Source organism: Scyliorhinus canicula, chromosome 3, assembly GCF_902713615.1.
Source record: "Scyliorhinus canicula chromosome 3, sScyCan1.1, whole genome shotgun sequence".
Taxonomy (NCBI): domain Eukaryota; kingdom Metazoa; phylum Chordata; class Chondrichthyes; order Carcharhiniformes; family Scyliorhinidae; genus Scyliorhinus; species Scyliorhinus canicula.
This window is the reverse complement of record NC_052148.1, coordinates 138,446,316-138,465,495: the sequence shown is the minus strand read 5'-3', so window position 1 is coordinate 138,465,495 and position 19,180 is coordinate 138,446,316. Positions and strand designations below refer to the sequence as shown.

The 19,180-nt window shown below is 45.2% G+C and overlaps 1 protein-coding gene across 5 annotated transcripts in view; it reads right to left on the bottom strand.

Annotated features, from left to right (window-relative positions):
* zmp:0000000660 (arf-GAP with Rho-GAP domain, ANK repeat and PH domain-containing protein 2) overlaps nucleotides 1-19,180 on the bottom strand; it is a 494,698-nt gene that overhangs the window by 324,789 nt on the left and 150,729 nt on the right. For all 5 annotated transcript variants that reach the window (XM_038791442.1, XM_038791438.1, XM_038791439.1 and 2 more), the window contains exon 6: nucleotides 10,091-10,426. In XM_038791442.1, coding sequence (XP_038647370.1) covers nucleotides 10,091-10,426 — 336 coding nt within the window. The remainder of the gene's footprint in view (nucleotides 1-10,090; nucleotides 10,427-19,180) is intronic.

Sequence of the window (19,180 nt, the reverse complement as noted above, 5' to 3'; positions counted from 1 at the left end):
CATTCACTACTCATCTTCTGTTCATTGATGGCACATCACAAAGGACATTGGGAAATTTAGCCAAGTGTAAGGACAAGCAGGCTGCCGTTTAAATAAACATTGATGAGCAAGCTGCAGCCTAGACATCACAATACACAGGAGACCCCAGCATGGCTAGTAGAAGCCGGGAGACCCCGCTTACGGGATCCACATGGCTCACAACATCTCGCGATCGCGTGAGAAGTTTCCATGTAAATCCCACTATTGTGGGCGGGATCACTTTTAGGCAAATCTGTATATTAAAGCGCGACAGCTAGTCTCACTTTAATGTGCAGTTTCCCGAGGTACCCCAGGCATTGGGATCTATCCCCTTCGCCTTGGAGACCTCGGGCAAGCACCATTCAGTATTGGTTTCCTCATCCCAATTCAATGGAAAAAAAGTCAAGCGAATGTGCAACTTTGATGGAAATGTACAGTCAAGACAATTCAAAATGTTCTGTAATGTTTATTAGAGATTTTATGAATAAAGTATATTTTTTGAAATAAAACAATTGGTTTCCACAAACAGGGACCAGACAGAACGGCACTCGAGGGGGTCTCCCAGGAGATTGAAGGCCCCTAGGTGCATGCCCTGTGGGCAGGATGGGACCCTGGCACTGCTCGTGCCACCTTCGCGCCACCAGCCTGGCACCCTGGAAGTGCCATCTGCGTGCAAGCCTGGCGCTGCCAATGGGCCACACTGGCATTTTCTACTCACTGGCGATCAGGCCAGCCGTGCCCTGTGCGGATGTTTGGAGCTGGGGGGGGGGGGGGGGGGGGGGGGGGGGGGGGGGGGGGGAGAGATCTGAGGTCGGTTCAGAGATCAGGGCGCTAGGTCTCTCGCTACACTGAGGAGTTCCGGCGAGCAGAGGGCCTCCGTGTACAAAATGGTTCGGCGAGGGGAGTTCATCAGTGTACAAAAAGGGGCTATGCAATGGCTCGGCCGCGAGTTCCCCACTGAGCGCCCTTGATCGAACCTGGTTGTTGTTTTATAGTAATGTGTTTCTCGAAGCTGCGAGTGCCGGTAAACACGCAGCTAAACACACTTGCTTTGGGACTTTGTTCCCATTTAGTTACATTTGCCCATAGTGTCCACAATTCTCAATCAACTGTGAATGAAATGCAGTTTCAAAGCACATCAAATAACCAGCATTTAAAGTTTATAGCTGAAACAACACTGCAGGTGTTTAATTATCAGTTACAACATCACGTTTTAGATCTGTACATCCCTTACACATTACTGCAAGCTTTCTTTCAAAAAAACCCTGCCAGAACCATTTAGCAACTTAAGTGATTTCACATGTGACTATGTAAAGTAAAAGTACCAACAATTTTTTTCACATTACTGCATCTATTTATAGCGTGTTAGTCTTTCCTAGTTAGCAATTTAAAATTTTGCTATGCACACATATTAAAAGTTTATATAAAAATTTGTTTTCCTCACTGATTTTCTCTCCTCCTTGGGGCCTCTGAAGGTACAATTATTCTAGATGTCCTGATTTAGGATAATTTGTATGCAAGTCTTGCTTGGGAGAACTGCCAGCTTTTTGGACATCTAACCCAAGTATAACACTGCCCTCATCCAAATTCTGCCTCTTCAGGCTTCCAGCAGGGGTCAGTGAATACTGAACAGCAAAAAGAACCTCAACTCAAGGTCACAGAGCTCAGTGTAATCCCACTACTGCTTCCATTGCTGGTATCAGTTAATTCAGCACAGTCCAGGGATCAAACCAGGAGCTTCAATAAATCTGACAGCATATGAGATGCATCTGAGGGGGAACTATGGAGAGAAAATTGCACGAACTCTGGCGTAACACATCCAGAAATCACTGAACATAGGAGAGGTGCCTGAAGGATGCTCATGATGCTCCTTTTCAGTAAAGGTTCCAATAGTGACTCAGAAAAATTCACACCAGTAAATTTGACATCCATTGTGGGTAAAGTTATGGATATCCAATTTGAAGGTAAAATTAGGGAACAACTGGATAATAATGAACTGATAAAAGATAGTCAATATGAGTTCATGAAGGGATATCTTACTATTCTAATTTACTGGATTACACATGTGACAAAGGAGCTTGGTCAAGGAAGGCAGTGGATTTGACACTCACGCAGTTCAATAGGGCCTTTGATAGTGACCCCAGGAAGTTAAACATAAGATAGGAATCTGTAGAATCATATTTATAATAGATATGGCATGAGTTTATAGAATTTACAGTGCAGAAGGAGGCCATTCGGCCCATCGAGTCTGCCCTGGCTCTTGTAAAGAGCACCCTATCCAAGGTTAACACCTTCACCTATCCCCATAACCCAGTAACCCCACCCAAAACTAAGAGCAATTTTGGACACTAAGGGCAATTTATCATGGCCAATCCACCTAACCTGCACATCTTTGGACTGTGGGAGGAAACCGGAGCACCCGGAGGAAACCCACGCACACACGGGGAGGATGTGCAGACTCCGCACAGACAGTGACCCAAGCCTGAATCGAACCTGGGACCCTGGAGTTGTGAAGCAATTGCGCTATCCACAATGCTACCATGCTGCCCCTTGATTGAAAGTCCCTCTACCACCATTCTCTGGGTTCTGTCATCAGCCTGTAAGAATGTTACCAGTGGGGTTACACTGTGATGAGATTTGTTTAATACCTAACATTTAAGGTGTATGGAAAATAAAATAGTTGAGGGAAAACTGGTTGACAATAAACTGAGACTATTACAGCAATGTAATACAGCAGTGATTAACACTTCTCAGATAACATTCTTACAGGCTGATGACAGAACCCAGAGAATGGTGGTAGAGGGACTTTCAATCAAGGGGCAGCATGGTAGCATTGTGGATAGCGCAATTGCTTCACAGCTCCAGGGTCCCAGGTTCGATTCAGGCTTGGGTCACTGTCTGTGCGGAGTCTGCACATCCTCCCCGTGTGTGCGTGGGTTTCCTCCGGGTGCTCCGGTTTCCTCCCACAGTTCAAAGATGTGCAGGTTAGGTGGATTGGCCATGATAAATTGCCCTTAGTGTCCAAAATTGCCCTTAGTGTTGGGTGGGGTTACTGGGTTATGGGGATAGGGTGAAGGTGTTAACCTTGGGTAGGGTGCTCTTTACAAGAGCCAGGGCAGACTCGATGGGCCGAATGGTAAGAAGTGATCAAAATTTAACTAAAATAGTGAGGTAATCCTGTGTCTTAATAAAATCATTGATTTACTTAGAATATACTATGTACAGTTCTGATGGCCACAGACTAAAAGGCCATTGAAAGGATTCAGAAGAGGGAATCCAGAATAGCTGAGGGGATAGAAGTTTGGTCTATGAGAAGTGATTGGATATTTTCACAGGAGAAAAGGTTGAGATGTGGGTTGCGATTCTTGTTGCGCCTGGAACGGAGCTCATTGCAATGGGTGAATCCCACGAGATCCCCAAATTTGGCTTTGTGTCACCCAACTTGCTCTGCCCTGTGCGATGTGGATCACACTCTCACTGGGCGTGCTCCAGATAATGTTACTCAAATAAGTCATCAAGCTTATTTAACTACCCGGGTACCACTTTCACTCGGCACTGGGTAGTCAATGACCGCACCTGCTAGACCTCGCTAGGATATCGTTTACCACTGTTTTCCACAAATATGGACCAGCCGTGATGGCACCTTGGGGGATGTTGCAGGCCATTAGAGACCCCTGGGTGGTCAGAGAGAGGGCAGGGTAGTACCTTGGGACTCCTCCTGGCAGCTGGACACCTTGGCCCTGCCACTGCACCTGGCTGGCACTGCCAGGGTTCCTGAAGCACTGTCAGAGTGTCAGGCTGGTTGTACCTAGGTGCCAGGTGGGCACTGCCGGGGTCAGACCCGGGGGCCTTGCCGATTAAAATGGGGGTGAAGGGGTTTGAAGAGCGGTTCCGAGATCGGGGCACCCTGATCTGAGAGGGGCCGGTCTTACAGGTGAGTTCATCACTAAAGTGTGGACTCGGCGGGGAGAAGTTCCTTGTGGTCCAAAAAAACGGCAAAGTACCAGTGAATATCAGGGTGAATTTCGGCGCTGCAGCTGCCGAGAAACGGGTGCTGGTGAGCGCAGTGCCGCCAAATCAGCTGGTGAGCCTTCATTTGCGGCAAAAAGCCTGCGAAGCCTTGTTAGGTGGAACAATTAACATTGAATTGCATTGATAGGGGGCAGGGGGCGACTGCCTGTTAACAATGGGAGATGCTGCCAGGTTTTCTAGCTAGGGGGAGCACTTAATCTGCAAACGGGAGAATCGCGCCCTTGTGTCGAGGTGTGTTTGGCAGAAAAAGAGGTTATGATAATGAATTGACAACTTCATCATTGTTGTGTCATCCACCTACCAGAATGGTAGAAAGAAAGCTAGGTGGACTGTGATGTTTTAGTCTAGCTGATTCTATGAAACTAGAAAGAAAACCGGGAAATATAATTACCAGAGAACTACATTGATTTATTACCAATATGCACATAGTACTCATGCAATATTAAACAATGGTAACATTGTTCAGTTGCTTTCAAATGAGAAGTCAAGTCTATCCATTTGGATGATAAACATCCTAAGCCATTACCTAATGAAGTTCAGCGATATCAGACATCTAGACCAATAATTAACAACAATTAACACCCAAAGCTGATTAATTGGCGATTCATCTCATTGTTTTACCAGAACCTGGTTGTACACAAAACAATCACCAAATTTTCTCCGAGTAACAATGACTCCACTTCAAGTCATTGAAGTTGTAAGAGAGATGGCGAGAGGCTTTATCGACTGAAACCTTAATATATCATAGAATTCCTACAGTGCAGAAGGAGGCCATTCAGCCTATTAAGTCTGCACCAGCCCTTGCTCTGATAGAGCACCAGCCATTGCTCTGATAGAGCACCTTCCAATCCCCCACTCCTATCCCCGTAACCCCACCTAACCTTTTGGGCAATATTAGCATGGCCAATTCACCTAACCTGTACATCCTTGGACTGTGGGAGGAAACCGGAGCACCCAGTGCTCCCCACACAGTCACGAGGAGAAAGTGCAAACCCCATCAGTCACCCAAGGTCGGAATCGAACCCGGAACCCTGGTGCTGTGAGGCAGCAGATCTAACCACTGTGCCACCGTGCTGCCCTCCTTAGCAATTTATATAATTTTTCATCCATCTCTTGTCAAAAACACTGTCAAATGTTTAATTGCAGTCAATTTGTAAAATTCAAAGTACTCAAAATGATTTCAAAATATTTTTGATATCTTAAAATTCGACCGTTTAAACTTTTATTTTCAAAATATGTCATTAGTTAAGTGTTTAAACACATGTTCATTCACATTAACATTTTATTTCAACTCATCACTTAACTTCTCATTAGCTTACGATGCTTTGTATAAATATGAAATTATTTCCAATTAAATGCTGATTCTGATATTGGCAGCAAGTCCCAACGCCACCAGTATCAGGTTTCAGCATGCTAATAAATTGCTCCGCACAGGCATACAAAGCATTCCAAGTATTGGAGGAACTGATAGGAATCTCAGCATTTGGTGTCATCCTGCTAGTCCCTTCGTGTTCCTTCAATGTCTGCTCCCACAGGAATGTGTAAAGTAAGAAAGTCCTGCCATAAATTCCACCCTCATTAACACTGCCACGGCTCTGCAAGATTAGCCCTAACCTGCCATCTAGATTCTCTTGGGGGGGCTTTTTAAATCAAAGGGGATTTGGGAAATTTTTCAAATTATTTCAGTTATTTTAATCTTTACATAAACGCAAAGTGGCAGGCTGAAGGAGTCAAGATCAAGTACAGTGTTGAAATTAAGTAGGGTTCAGGCATGGGGAATAATTCATCCCACATTTTGATACTGTATCATCCATTCTGGCAGCCATCCGTTCATGCAGTGTCAGCCACAGGCTCGGTCAGTGGTATTCTTGCCTCTAAGTCATAGGGTTCTAGGTTCAAGGTCCACTCCAGGGCTTGAGCACAAAAAACAAGACGGACACTGCACTGCCAGAGCTGCCAGCTTTTGGATGAGACATTAAATGAGACCCCATCTACCTGCTCGGGCTAATGTAAATGATCCCATGGCACTATTTGGAAAAGAAGTAGGGAGGTATCTCAGACATGCTAGTGAATATTTCTCCAACTAGCATTAGAAAAGATTAATTATGTGGTCATTATCCCATTGCTGTTTGTGGAGCCTTGGTATGTACAAATTGCTGCATTCCCTACATTACAACAGTGCACTGCAAAAAGTCCTAAGTCCACATTACAATTTATAAAACTGTCAGTGATGGCACTGCTTTTCCAAAACAAAGGTGCCAGATTGTTGTGACTATGAAATGGCGGTGGCAGGGGAAGGATGAACAACAAATTTAGAAACTGATGCCATGGGTCTAAGAACACACCTGGAAATTGGACACAAGTGCAATTAATCCTCTCTTTCGTCTTCCCCCAAAGTCAACACTTAGCCTTGATCACCTATGCTTCCCCAGGATAAAAAGTGCTGCTTAGTTCACCCTCGTTAACTGCAGCTGAACAATGATCATTTCAATCAGTTTATAGCAAATATCCATATTTTAATACTTAGTGACACAGGATTTTCAGTATCTTGAAAGAAGTGGAATGTGCAATTGGAAAATTATGGGCTTGCGAAACAGACACACATTTAATTACATGGAATATACAATACAAACAGGCCATTCAGCCCAACCAGTCCAGAATTAGGAGAAGTAGGCAATTCAGCCATTCGAGCCTGCTCCACCATTCAATCAGATCATGGTCGATCTCTTCCTAGTCTCAAATCCACCTCCACACATGTTCTCCATATCCCTTTAACCTGTTTTCTTTTTAAAATCAGAAATATATCTATCTCCTTCTTGAAACCATTTAATGACTCTGATTCCATTGCACTATGGGGCAGCGTGTTCCACAAATTTACCACACTCTGCAAGAAGTAGTTCCTCCTCATCTCAGTTTTAAATATTCTGCATCTCAACCTATATCCATGAGCCCTTGTTCTAGATTGCCCCACAAGAGGGAACATTTGGTCCACATTTACTTTATGAATCCCATTTAGTATTTTATACACCTCGATCAGATCCCTCCGATCTCACTCTTCTAAACACCAGCAAGTATAAGCCCAAACTGTTTAATCTCTCCTCATACATCAACCCTCTCGCCCCAGAACCAATCTGGTGAACCTCCTCTGAACTGCCTCCAATGCCACCATATCCTTCCTCAAATAAGGAGACAAGAACTGGACAAAATACCCCAGATGTGGTCTCACCAGCACCCTACACCATTGTAACAACACTTGTCTACTTTTATACGCCAGTCCTTTTGCAATAAATTCTTACATTCCATTTGCCTTTTTAATTACATGATGTACCGCTTTTGCGATTTGTGAACAAAGGCACCCAGATCCCTCTGCCCAGAAGCATTTTGAATTTGTTTTCCGTTTAAATAACTTACCTTTCTATTTTTTGGGCCAAAATGGATAACCTCACACTTAACTACATTAAACTCCATCTGCCAAATTTTGGCCCAATTTCCTAGCCTATCAATATCCATTTGTAAAATGTTTATCTCCTATTCACTACCTGCTTTCCCACCTATTTTAGTATCATCCACAAATTGTGTTATGTTATACTCTGCCCCCGCTTGCAAATCATTTATATAGATTGTAAACACTTGAAGTCCGAGGAATGACCTCTGCAGCACCCCACTAGTTACAGTTTGCCAGCCAGAGAAGGACCCATTTATCCCGATCCTCTGCTTTCCGTCAATCAGCCAATCCTCAATCCAATCAATTCCTCTATCCCCAATTCCCTGCGATCTCACCTTCTGGATCAGTCTTTTATGCGGAACCTTGTCAAACGCCTTCTGAAAGCCTAGATATACCACATCCAAAGGTTCCCCATTATTCACCTTACTGGTTACATCATCAAAGAGCTCAAGCAAATTTATCAAGCATGACTTACCCCTCATGAAACCATGCTGATTATGGTGGATTGAGCTTTGTCTTTCCAAATGTTCAGTCATCTCCTCCTTAATGACAGATTCCTGCAACTTCCCCAGCACAGAGGTCAAGCTAACTGGTTTGAAGATTCCTACTTTGTGCCTCTCGCCCTTTTTGAATAGGGACATCAGATTAGCATGTTTCCAATCCACCTGGACCCTTCCAGAATCCAGGAAATTCTGAAATATCATAACCATTCCATCCACTACCTCTGCTGTCACCTCCCTTAATACCTTAGTGTGCAGACTACCAGGTCCTGGAGACTTATCTTCCTTTAATCCCATCAGTTTATTCAATACTGTCTTTTGAGGAAAAGAGTTCTAGAGATTCAGAACCGAGAGAAAAAACATCTCTTCTCGGTCTTAAACAAATAACACCCTATTTTTATAAAGTGACCCCTTGTATTCTTCTAAACTTCAGTGGATACAAACAGAAACTGTCCAGCCTTTCCTCATAAGAAAACTCGCTCATTCCTGGGACGAAATTCTCCAACCCGTCGCAGGGTCGGAAAATCGCCCGGGGCTGGCGAAAATCTCAACCCCGCCGTGGCCGGAACTCTCCGGCACCCGGGAATTGGCGGGGGCGGGAATTGCGGCGCGCTGATCGGCGTGCCCTCCGCGCCAATCGGCGAGCCCCCTGCGGCGATTCTCCGGCCCGCGATGGGCCGAAGTCCCGCCGCTGAGAGGCCAATCCCGCCGATGTGGTTTCAACCACCTCTGGTGGCGGCGGGATTGGCAGCACGAGCGGGCACCCGGGGTCCTGGGGTGAGGGGACGCAGGGTGATCGGACCCCGAGGGTGCCCCCACGGTGGCCTGGCCTGCGATCGGGGCCCACCGATCGGCCGGCGGGCCAGTGCCGTGGGGGCACTCTTTTTCTTCCGCCGCTGCCCCGGCCTCCACCATGGCGGAGGCGGAACAGAACCCCCCTACCGCGCATACGCCGGTGGTGACGTCAGCGGCAGCTGACGCACCGGCGCATGTGCGAACTGGCGAAGGCCTTTCGGCCAGCCCCGACACCGGGCAGCGGGTGTCAAAGGCCTTTGGCGCTGTTTTTGGCACCAGATGGTGTGGTGCCAACCACTCCAGCGTCGGGCCCCCCAAAGGTGCGGAATTCTCCGCACCTTTGGGGGCTAGGCCCGCGCTGGAGTAGTTGGCGCCACTCCGCTACGCCGGGACCCCCCGCCCCGCCGGGTAGGGGAGAATCCCGGCCCTGGTATGAGTCTACCAAACCTTCTCTGCACTGCTTCTAACACATTTACATCTTTCCTTAAATATGGAGATGAATACTTTTATTTCAACTTCAAATTATGGACCCATTCTGGAAGTTTATACATGTTTTCTTGATGTTTGTTGCAGTTCTCCAAGAACTGACTACCCACACCTCCCTCTAATTTGGTATCATCAGCAAATCTAGAAACTGCTGTTTGGTTCAAAGCCTAAAGTGTGACACACTGTCTCATTTAAAAAATACAAATTATAATTGCTGATTATTATGGCAAAGTGAAGAAATTAAATGAAACGAAATGAAAATTGCTTACTGTCACAAGTAGGCTTCAAATGAAGTTACTGTGAAAAGCCCCTAGTCGCCACATTCCGGCGCCTGTTCGGAGAGGCTGGTATGGGAATTGAACCGTACTGCTGGCCTGCCTTGGTCTGCTTTAAAAGCCAGCGATTTAGTCCTGTGCTAAACCAGCCCCAGACGAGATGTATGAGGAAACACAGCTGAAGTTGGCGGGGGAAGAAAAGAATAGGGGGAGGGGGGGAGTGGGACACTCCCCCAAAACCACACGCCAAGCCAGAGGGCGGCAGAATGCAAATAGGGGAAATTAAGGGAAGGAAAAGACAAACCTTTCTGTATTGTACAGTGAATAAACACGGCCAACAATGTCCATAACTGTTTAGAAATTTTGAAAATGCCAATAAAAAGATTTTTAAAAAAGATGTATCTGAAGATTGTAGCAACAAATTAAACTTCGGTGTGTGCTACTAATTCTGGAACAACTCTTTTCCTTCCAAAGTAAAACTGGAAGTGGTACAAACTGATCAATTAACTTGAAATCATTCAATGCATAGGTGTTCCTACCCTTGTGGTGAGAGTTTATCCAGCCAACCTTCTTTTGTCTTCTTTGCTATACCATAGAAGCAAGCATAGGGTGATATTGATTCATTCTCAACATCTGTTGCACCATAAGTAGATTCTCCTGTGCCATCATTCTCCCAGTGGCCAATACTTTGCTTATATGCTGCTTGAATGCTGCAACAGTCTTTTGACACCGCCGGATCAGCTGACCTCGGTTTGCACATAGTGTCGCCGACTGTAGCGTATTCAATTTCAGACTCATCGTCTGGTGCACAACGTTCCGAGTGTGAGAATACGTGTTCAACATTGTTGTTACTCAATTTTGCACTATGGTAGTTCCTGAAAAAACATGAAATATTGTGTTATTCTTTTCCCTGAGAGTCACTTTACTCACATCAGTAACCTTTGGTAAGGTTGTCCAGCAGTTCCCCATTGAGAAGGACACCAATGTACAGTGGTAACGTTGTCTCAGTTGGCAGCACCCTTGCCTCGGAAATCGAAAAGTTGTGGCCTCAAGTTCTATTGCTAGACTTGAGTATAACAATCTAAGCTAACAGTCCAGGGCAGTGCTGAAGGAGTGCCACACTGTCAGGGATGCTGTCCTGTTAAACCGAGTGCCTGACTGCCCTCAGATAAAAGATTCCATTGCGCTATTTTGAACAATGGCAGAGGAACTCTCCTCAGTGATTTGGTCAATAGTTATCCGTCAATCAACATCGTAAAAAGAGATTAACTAGTCATTATAACATGACTGTTTCAATTTGCTTTGTGTAAATTAGTTACCACGTTTCATGTATTTGAACAGTAACTGCACTTGATTGGCTGTATAGTGCTCTTTCCTTCCAATGGTGGTCAAACGAGCTGTACAAATGTAAGTGCTTCTTTATACCTGCTGGAGTTCAAGCAAGCAGTGTACATCTGCAACAATATTCTATTGTTCCTCTTCTCAGACATTAACTGAGCTGTCATATACTCCCAGTAATTTCTATCTTGTTTAGTCAATACATTTATACTACTTAATTGAGAGTCAAAGAATTTATTTTATTCTCACTGCTCCCTTTCCTTATTCTACATTTTTCTCACTTCAGCAGAGTCCGATTAATACGTTTTTTTAAAAGAAGCTGAAAATAACTGTAGCTAAACATTTCACTGAACTAGCAGGTATATTGGGCCCCATCAAACATCCTCCTCACAAATCCCACGAGAGACCTCGCGCAAAATCTGCGACGTTTGGGATGCCTCACAAGATCTAATGAGATCTCGCTAGATGTTGCAATCTGGATTTTGCCCTCACTTGGCGAGATCCAGATCTGAATAACATGTCTGAGCTGGATTTTCCCAAGGCCGGGACGTGCCTGGGAAATCATGCAATGCCGCCATTAAGCACTGGCCTACACAAACCATCAGAGACCATTGGGTGGTCGGGCTCTGGGCAGGTTGGTACCCGAGCATTCCTACTGGCATCTGGGCACCACCAGCCTGGCACCTGGGCATCCTGGAACTGCCACCCTGGCAATGCCAAGGTGCCTGGGTGGTGCTGACAGGGTTACTGCCAGTGTGCCAGGCTGGCAGTGCCAAGTTGCCAGGTTGACACTGCCAGGGATCGGGCCTGGGAATGCACTGCCCTTATGTGGTGGGTTGAAGGGGGGCTTGAGGACCCCATAACAAATACAGGGAAGGTCCAGAGATTGGAGGATTAAGTACTTGAAGGGGTTTAAATGCATTGAATAGGCTTTTTATCAATTTTGTTTCCAATTATTGAAGTCTGGAACAGACACTCAGAAATTTATGTATTTCATCTCAACATGGCTCCGCCCATGATGGATACACAGTTATTTGGCAGGGAGGGTGTAAAGGCAAAGGTGAAGAGCATGGGTTAGTGTATGGGTTAGCAGTAAAATGGCACTGAGGCTAGAAAGGACAATGGGGATCAGAGGGGTCATGGTTTGGTGTCTCAACCATGTAAAAAGCATTTCCACAAAGTGGTTCAGGTTTAAGAATGTGCGCGTCTATACGTAGTCCCCCCTTTTAATTGGCAAGTGGTTCAATTTAAAAGAAACTAGCAGAAAGGCTTAGTCTGAAAGATATAGATTAGTTCATTGAAAAACATTGCTGAAAGTTACTAAAGGAAAAGTGATAAAGTTACCAACTAAATTACAGTTACTTTGATTAAAATGCAGATAAAGATAAAAGTATTTAAAGGTGAGTTTTCAAATCAGTCTTGGTCAGATATAATTGCAGGCCCTTTGCTTCAATTTTTCTTTCTGTAGTGAAAGGACTGAAACTTAAATTTCAGTTTAGGAGCTCTGATGGCTTATGAAGTTGAAGAATCAAAAATGTCTTTGTAGGTACAGAGTATATGCTGGGAGAGAGTAAAGGCTCCTTTCCTTACTACAGGCGCAAACTACCGACACTGGAAGGTCCCCTGGGGATGATATTTCTGGATGTTCTACTCTGCAGCTCCCAATAGCAGGGAAAGCAAGCTCTTACATACAGATTATGGCTGTTTCAGCTGAGAGCTGTCTGCTGCTATTGTCCCTCACATTTCCATAAAAAATGGCTTCTTATGGCCTCCTTTACACAGTCCAAAACCAAAATGGCTGCCGTCCCAAACTGACAAAACAAGGCTTTCATATCAGCCTCGATCTGGGGATTGGAGGAGGAGGAGGAGGAGGAGGAGGAGGAGGAGGGAGGAAGAATAGTCCTATCCAGTATGACAAAGCTAGAAGAGTCATGTGATCCAGCCTCAGTTTCGCTTTGGCCTATGACAACACAGCACATATAGTTCTGCTAATAATGTCATTGAGCTTCCTACCTTAGTCTTAATGCTCTCAAGTGTCTTTTTAAAGTAAATGTACCAAAATGAGTTCACACAACCCCTTATGAGTGATTGGTGCCTTTGTATCATGATAAAAATACAACATGGTGTTCAACAGTGGTCAAGCAGTGTGGCAGCAAGAGTAAGTAGAATTACTACATGGTGAACAGCCTTAGATTGTGCGACATGGGATAAAATGACCTTTGGTGTTTTGTGCAGATTGCAGCGAGGACACGATGTTGGAGTGTCGTAATCACAACACAGTCACTACTCAGAAAAGCTCTGAAGACAGAATGCAAAGGCAGTGTTCAAACAACAATAAGCAGAGTGATCCATTGTGATGTGATTGGGTTTGCAGAGTTGGGAATTTTTTTCTGACTCATGCTCTTGACTTGGGAGCAAAATCTCAGTCCAAGTTCTCTACTTCACTCACCAACTCCAGTTGGAGCTTGCAATGCATCACAACATCAACCTAAAAGAACATGTTTTTCTGTTCTCAATGTATTCCAATTTTAGTCAAACTCGCTTTCATTTTAAACCCCTCACTGGCTAACCTACACAATGAACAAAATACCGTTTCAGAAGAGTCCTGTAATACATTGTGATTGACTTCTGACGTCTTAGACATACCCTTAAATTCAAAGATAAAAGTAAATTACTGCAGATGTTGGAACCTGAAACAAAAACAGAAAATACTGGACAATCTCAACAGGTCTGACCGCATCTGTGGAGAGAAAATGGAACTAACATTTTGAGTCTTGATGGCTCTTTGGCAGGGCTGCAGAGAATTGGAAATAGGGTCAGATTTATATTGTTGTGGGGGGAGAGTGGAGCAGTGGGGCTGGATAGAGGACCAGCGATGGGTAGAGATTGATAAATATGTAATGGATAGATAGAAAGACAAAGAGAATGTAAATAGTGGTGACAATGACTAAGAAGGGTGCTTATCATGCCACATGAAGAGATCGGAATGTGTTAATGGCCGAACAAAGATGAGCAGTGTGTCAAAGGACAACTAGGAACAGAGAACAGAAGGCCCAAATGGGGTGGGGGGGGGGAGGAGGGACAATGGTGAGGAAAAACCGGATGGATGGAAGAAATGAAAATGAATTTATAGAAATAAAAATGGGGTGAAGGTGGTAGAGGGAGTTGTTGAACTCAATGTTAAGTCCGGAAGGCTGTAACGTGCCTAATCAGAAACAGAGGTGCTGTCCCTCAGTTTGTGCTCGTCTTCACTGGAACATTGCAACTTGCCAAGGACGGACGTGTAGACGAGAGAGCAGGACAGCGAGTTGAAATGGCATACAACAGGAAGGTCTGGGTCCTGCTTGTGGATGGACTAAAGATGTTCTGCAGAGCGGTCACCCAGTCTCTCCAACGTAGAGTTGATCACAATGGGAGCAGTAAATGTAATAGACCAGATTGAAGGAGGTGCATGTGAAGCGCTGCCTCACCTGAAGCAAGTGTTTAGGCCCTTGGATGGTGAGCAGGGAGGAGGTTAAGGGGCAGGTGTTATCCCTTCTACGATTGTATGGGAAAGCGCCATGGAAAGAGGGCGAGGTGCTGGGTGTAGGAACGTTTCCAGGTCCAAGGTGAACATGAAGCGGCACAGATAGGTGCTTCTGTGGACGGGAAAGAGACACCAGGATGGTATGTTGCCTCCCTGGTGCCAGGGTCAAGGATGTCTCTGAACGAAACATAGGGCATCCTGAAGGGAGAGGGTGAACAGCCAGAGGTCGTAGTACACATAGGTACGAATGACAAAGGCAGGAAGAGTGATGAGGTCCTGAAGAAGGAGTTCAGCGGAGTTAGGCAATAAACTAAAAAGCAGGACTTCTAGGGTTGTAATCTCAGGATTACTCCCTGTGCCACATGCCAGTGAGGTTAGAAATAGGAGGATAGTGCAGCTAAATACGTGGCTGAGCTGGTGGTGGAGGAGGGAGGGTTTCAGATTTCTGGACCACTGGGATCTCTTCCGGGACAGGTGTGACCTGTACAAGAAGGACGGATTGCATCTAAACTGGAGGAGCACCAATATCCTGGCTGGGAGGTTTGCTAGAGTCACTCGGGAAGATTTAAACTAGTATGGCAGGGGTGTGAGAACCAGAGCACTAGCTTAGAAGGTGTAATAACTGAAGGGGAAATAGAGCATAAAAATAAGGGCACATCACCCTGTCTGCTCAAACACAGTGGTTTGTAGTGTATTTGTTTCAACGCCAGAAGTATAGGGGCTAAGGCAGATGAACTTAGAGCACTTATTAGTACTTGAAATTACGATATTGTGGCTATCACAGAAACATGGTTAAAGGAAGGGCAGGATTAGCAGCTGAATGATGGAAGATACAGATGCGTCAGGAGAGATAGAGGGGAATGTAAAAAGGGGTGGGGAGTAGCATTACTGGTTAAGGAGAATATTATAGCAGTACTGCGGGAGGACACTTTGGAGGGCTCGTACAATGAGGCAATCTGGGTAGAGCTCAGGAACAGGAAGGGGGCAATCAAAATGTAGGACGTTTATTCCAGGCCCCCCAACTGCCAGCGAGAGATAGAGGAGCAGATAGGTACAGAGATTTTGGATAAGTGCAAAAGTAACAGGGCTGTTGTGGTAGGAGTGTGGTAGGGTAGCAGGGTAGCATGGTGGTTAGCATAAATGCTTCACAGCTCCAGGGTCCCAGGTTCAATTCCCGGCTGGGTCACTGTCTGTGTGGAGTCTGCACGTCCTCCCCCTGTGTGCGTGGGTTTCCTCCGGGTGCTCCGGTTTCCTCCCACAGTCCAAAGATGTGCGGGTTAGGTGGATTGGCCATGCTAAATTGCCCGTAGTGTCCTAATAAGGGTAGGGTTAAGGGGGGGGGGGGGGGTTGTTGGGTTGCGGGTATGGGGTGGATACGTGGGTTTGAGTAGGGTGATCATGGCTCGGCACAACATTGAGGGCCGAAGGGCCTGTTCTGTGCTGTACTGTTCTATGTTCTATGAGATTTTAATTTCCTCTGTATTGACTGGAACTCACTTAGTGCTAGGGGCTTGGATGGGGCAGAGTTTGTAAAGTGTATCCAGGAAGCCTTCTTGATGCAATATGTAGATAGTACAACTTGGAAGGGGCAGTACTGGATCTGGTATTGGGGAATGAGCCTGGACAGGTGGTTGAGGTTTCAGTAGGGGAACATTTTTGGGAGTGGTGACCACAATTCCGCAAGTTTTAGGGTACTTCTGGATAGAGATGAGGGTAACCCTCACATTAAGGTGCTAAACTGGGGAAAGGCAAATTACGATAACATTAGACAGGAATTGAAGAATTTGGATTGGGTGCGGCTGTTGGATAATAAATCAACATCGGACATATAGGAGTCTTTCAAGCGACAGTTAATTAGGATTCAGGAAAGTCACGTTCCTGAGAGAATGAAAGATAAGTATGGGAAGTTTAAAGAGCCTTGGATAACGAGGGATATTGTGAACCTCGTCAAAAAGAAAAAGGCAACATTTGTACGGTCTGGCAGGGTGGGAACAGTCGAAATCCTTGAGGAGTACAAAGAAAGTAGAAAGGTACTGACTGAAGCAGGAAATTAGGAGGGCTAGGAGGGGTCATAAAATGTAATTGGCAAGTAGGATTAGGGTGAATTCTAAAGCTTTCTATTCATATGTAAAAAGCAAGAGGGTGGCCAGGGAAAGGATTGGACCACTTAACAACAGTGGGGGGAATCTATGTGTTGACCCAGAGGAAATGGGCGAGGTATTAAATGAGTACTTTGCATCAATGTTCACGAATGAAAGGGATTTTGTGGAAGTTGATTCTTGGTCAGGGTATGTGGACAGTCTGGATCATGTTAACATGGAAAAGGAGGAGGTAGGTCTTTTTAAATATATTAAGGTAGATAAGTCTCCTGGGCCGGATAGGATTTATCCCAGAATACTGAGGGAATCAAGGGAGGAAATTGCTGGGGCCTTGACTGACATCTTTCTATCCTCATTGGCTACAGGTCAGATCCCAGAGGACTGGAGAATAGCTAATGTGGTACAGCTGTTTAAGAAAGGTAGCAGGGATAACCCTGGAAACTATAGGCTGGTGAGCCTCATGTCAGTAGTAGGTAAATTATTGGAGAGAATTCTCAGCAACCGGATTGATATCCATTTGGAAACAAATGGACTCATAAGTGATAGACAGCATGACTTTGTGAAGGGGAGATCGTGTCTCACTAACTTGATCACATTTTATGAGGAGGTGACAAAGATGATTGATGAGGGCACGGCGGTGGATGTTGTTTACATGGACTTCAGTAAAGCCTTTGACATGATATCTCATGGCAGACTGGCACAAAAGGTGAAGTCACACGGGATCAGAGGTGAGGTGGTAAGATGGAGACAGAAATAGCTCAGTCACAGAAGGCAAAGGGTAGCAGTAGAAGAGTGTTTTTCTGAATGGAAGGTTGTGACTCGTGGTGTTCCACAGGGATCGATGCTTGGGCCTCTCTTGTTTGTGGTGTATATAAACGATTTGGAGGAAAATGTAGCTGGTCTGATTAGTAAGTTTGCGGATAACACCAAGCTTGGTGGGGTGGCAGATAATATTGAAGATTGTTGGAAGATACAGCAGGACATAGATAGGTTGGAGACTTAGGTAGAGAAATGGCAAATGGAGTTTAATTCGGACAAATGAGAGGTAATCCATTTGGTAGGCCTAACTTAGAGGGGAAATATACCGTAAATGGTAAAGTCTTAGGAATATAGAAACTCAGAAAGATCTGGGCGTGCAAGTCCACAGATCTTTGAAGGTGGCAACACAAGTGGACAAGGCAGTCAAGAAAACTGGCAAGTCATGCTGCAGTTGCATAGAAACTTGGTAAGCCGCACTTGGAATATTGCACACAATTCTGGTCGCTATACTACCAGAAGGATGTGGAGGCTTTGGAGAGGGTGCAAAGGAGGTTTACCAGGATTTTGCCTAGTCTGGAGGATGGTAGCTATGTGGAGAGGCTGAATAGACTCGGACTGTTTTCATTAGAAAGACGGAGGTTGAGTGGTGACCTGATTGAGGTCTACCAAATTATATGAGGCATGGATAGAGTGGATGGGCAGGCACCCTTTCCCAGGGTGGAGGGGTCAGTCACCAGGAGGAATAGGTGTAAGGTCCATGGGGCAAAGTTTAGAGGAGATGTGCGAGGCAGGTTTTTTACGCAGCAGGTGGTGAATGCCTGGAACGCATTGCAAGGGGAGGTTGTAGAAACATATACATTAACGGCGTTCAAAAGGCATCTTGACAAACACATGGATAGAATGGGTATAGAGGGGTACGGCACAAGGAAGTGCTGAGGGTTTTGGCAAAGCTTGGTATCATGACCAATACAGGCTTGGAGGGATGAAAGGCCTATTTCTGTGCTGTATTGTTCTTTGTCCTTTGTTCAAAACAATTGTTGATATACCGATAAAAGAGTTGTGGGGTGGAGCCAGAGTAGGACTAGAACAGGGAATGTTCCACATAGGCCATAAAGAGACAGGCAAAATTGGGACCCATGCGGGTACCCACAGCCACACCTTTGGTTAAGAGGAAATGAAACATATTAAAAGGAGAAATTGTTCAGTGAGAGGACAAGTTCAACTAGACGGAGGAGAGTGATGATGAATGGGGATTATTACAGTACTTTTTCTTCCCTTCTAACCCGTTTCATTCCAATTTTCTAGCGTTCTGCGAATGCATATCCCTAATCTTTTTCCATATTTTGTTGTGCCCTGACACTTGATCAAAGCTTTCTGAAAGTCCAGGTACACTACATCCTTTGCATTTTCCTCACTGACCACATCTGTCACTAAGAACTAGGAGGTTTGTAAAATTCAATCTCTCTTACTAAAAGTTGCGATGGCTGCGTTGATTTATTTTCTCATAGTAATTTCACCTTTAAAGACTCCAAATTCTTTCTCCTAACACAGATGTCTGTAATTATCTGGTTTGCCTTGTGCCCTTTTGAAAAAAGTAGTGCAGTACTAAATCGTCAGAGTATTGTCAGCCCACATGCAAATTAGAGGCTGCTGTTTTGGACGGTATTACTGAGGGGCAGTCTGTAAAATGAGAAAAATGAGAGGATCAGGAATGCTTCTTAGGAACGCCGGGGATAACAGCGAGAGAGATGAGAAAGTGGGGCAGGTGATTCCCTGACTGTGTGGGTAAGAACGACGTTCCTCACGAGATCGCGAGCGCGCCGCTCCAACAATTCTCCGGGCCCTGGAGAATCGCTCGTCCGTCAATCACGTGACGTTGAAAATATGGCGTCAATTACGGCAGCATG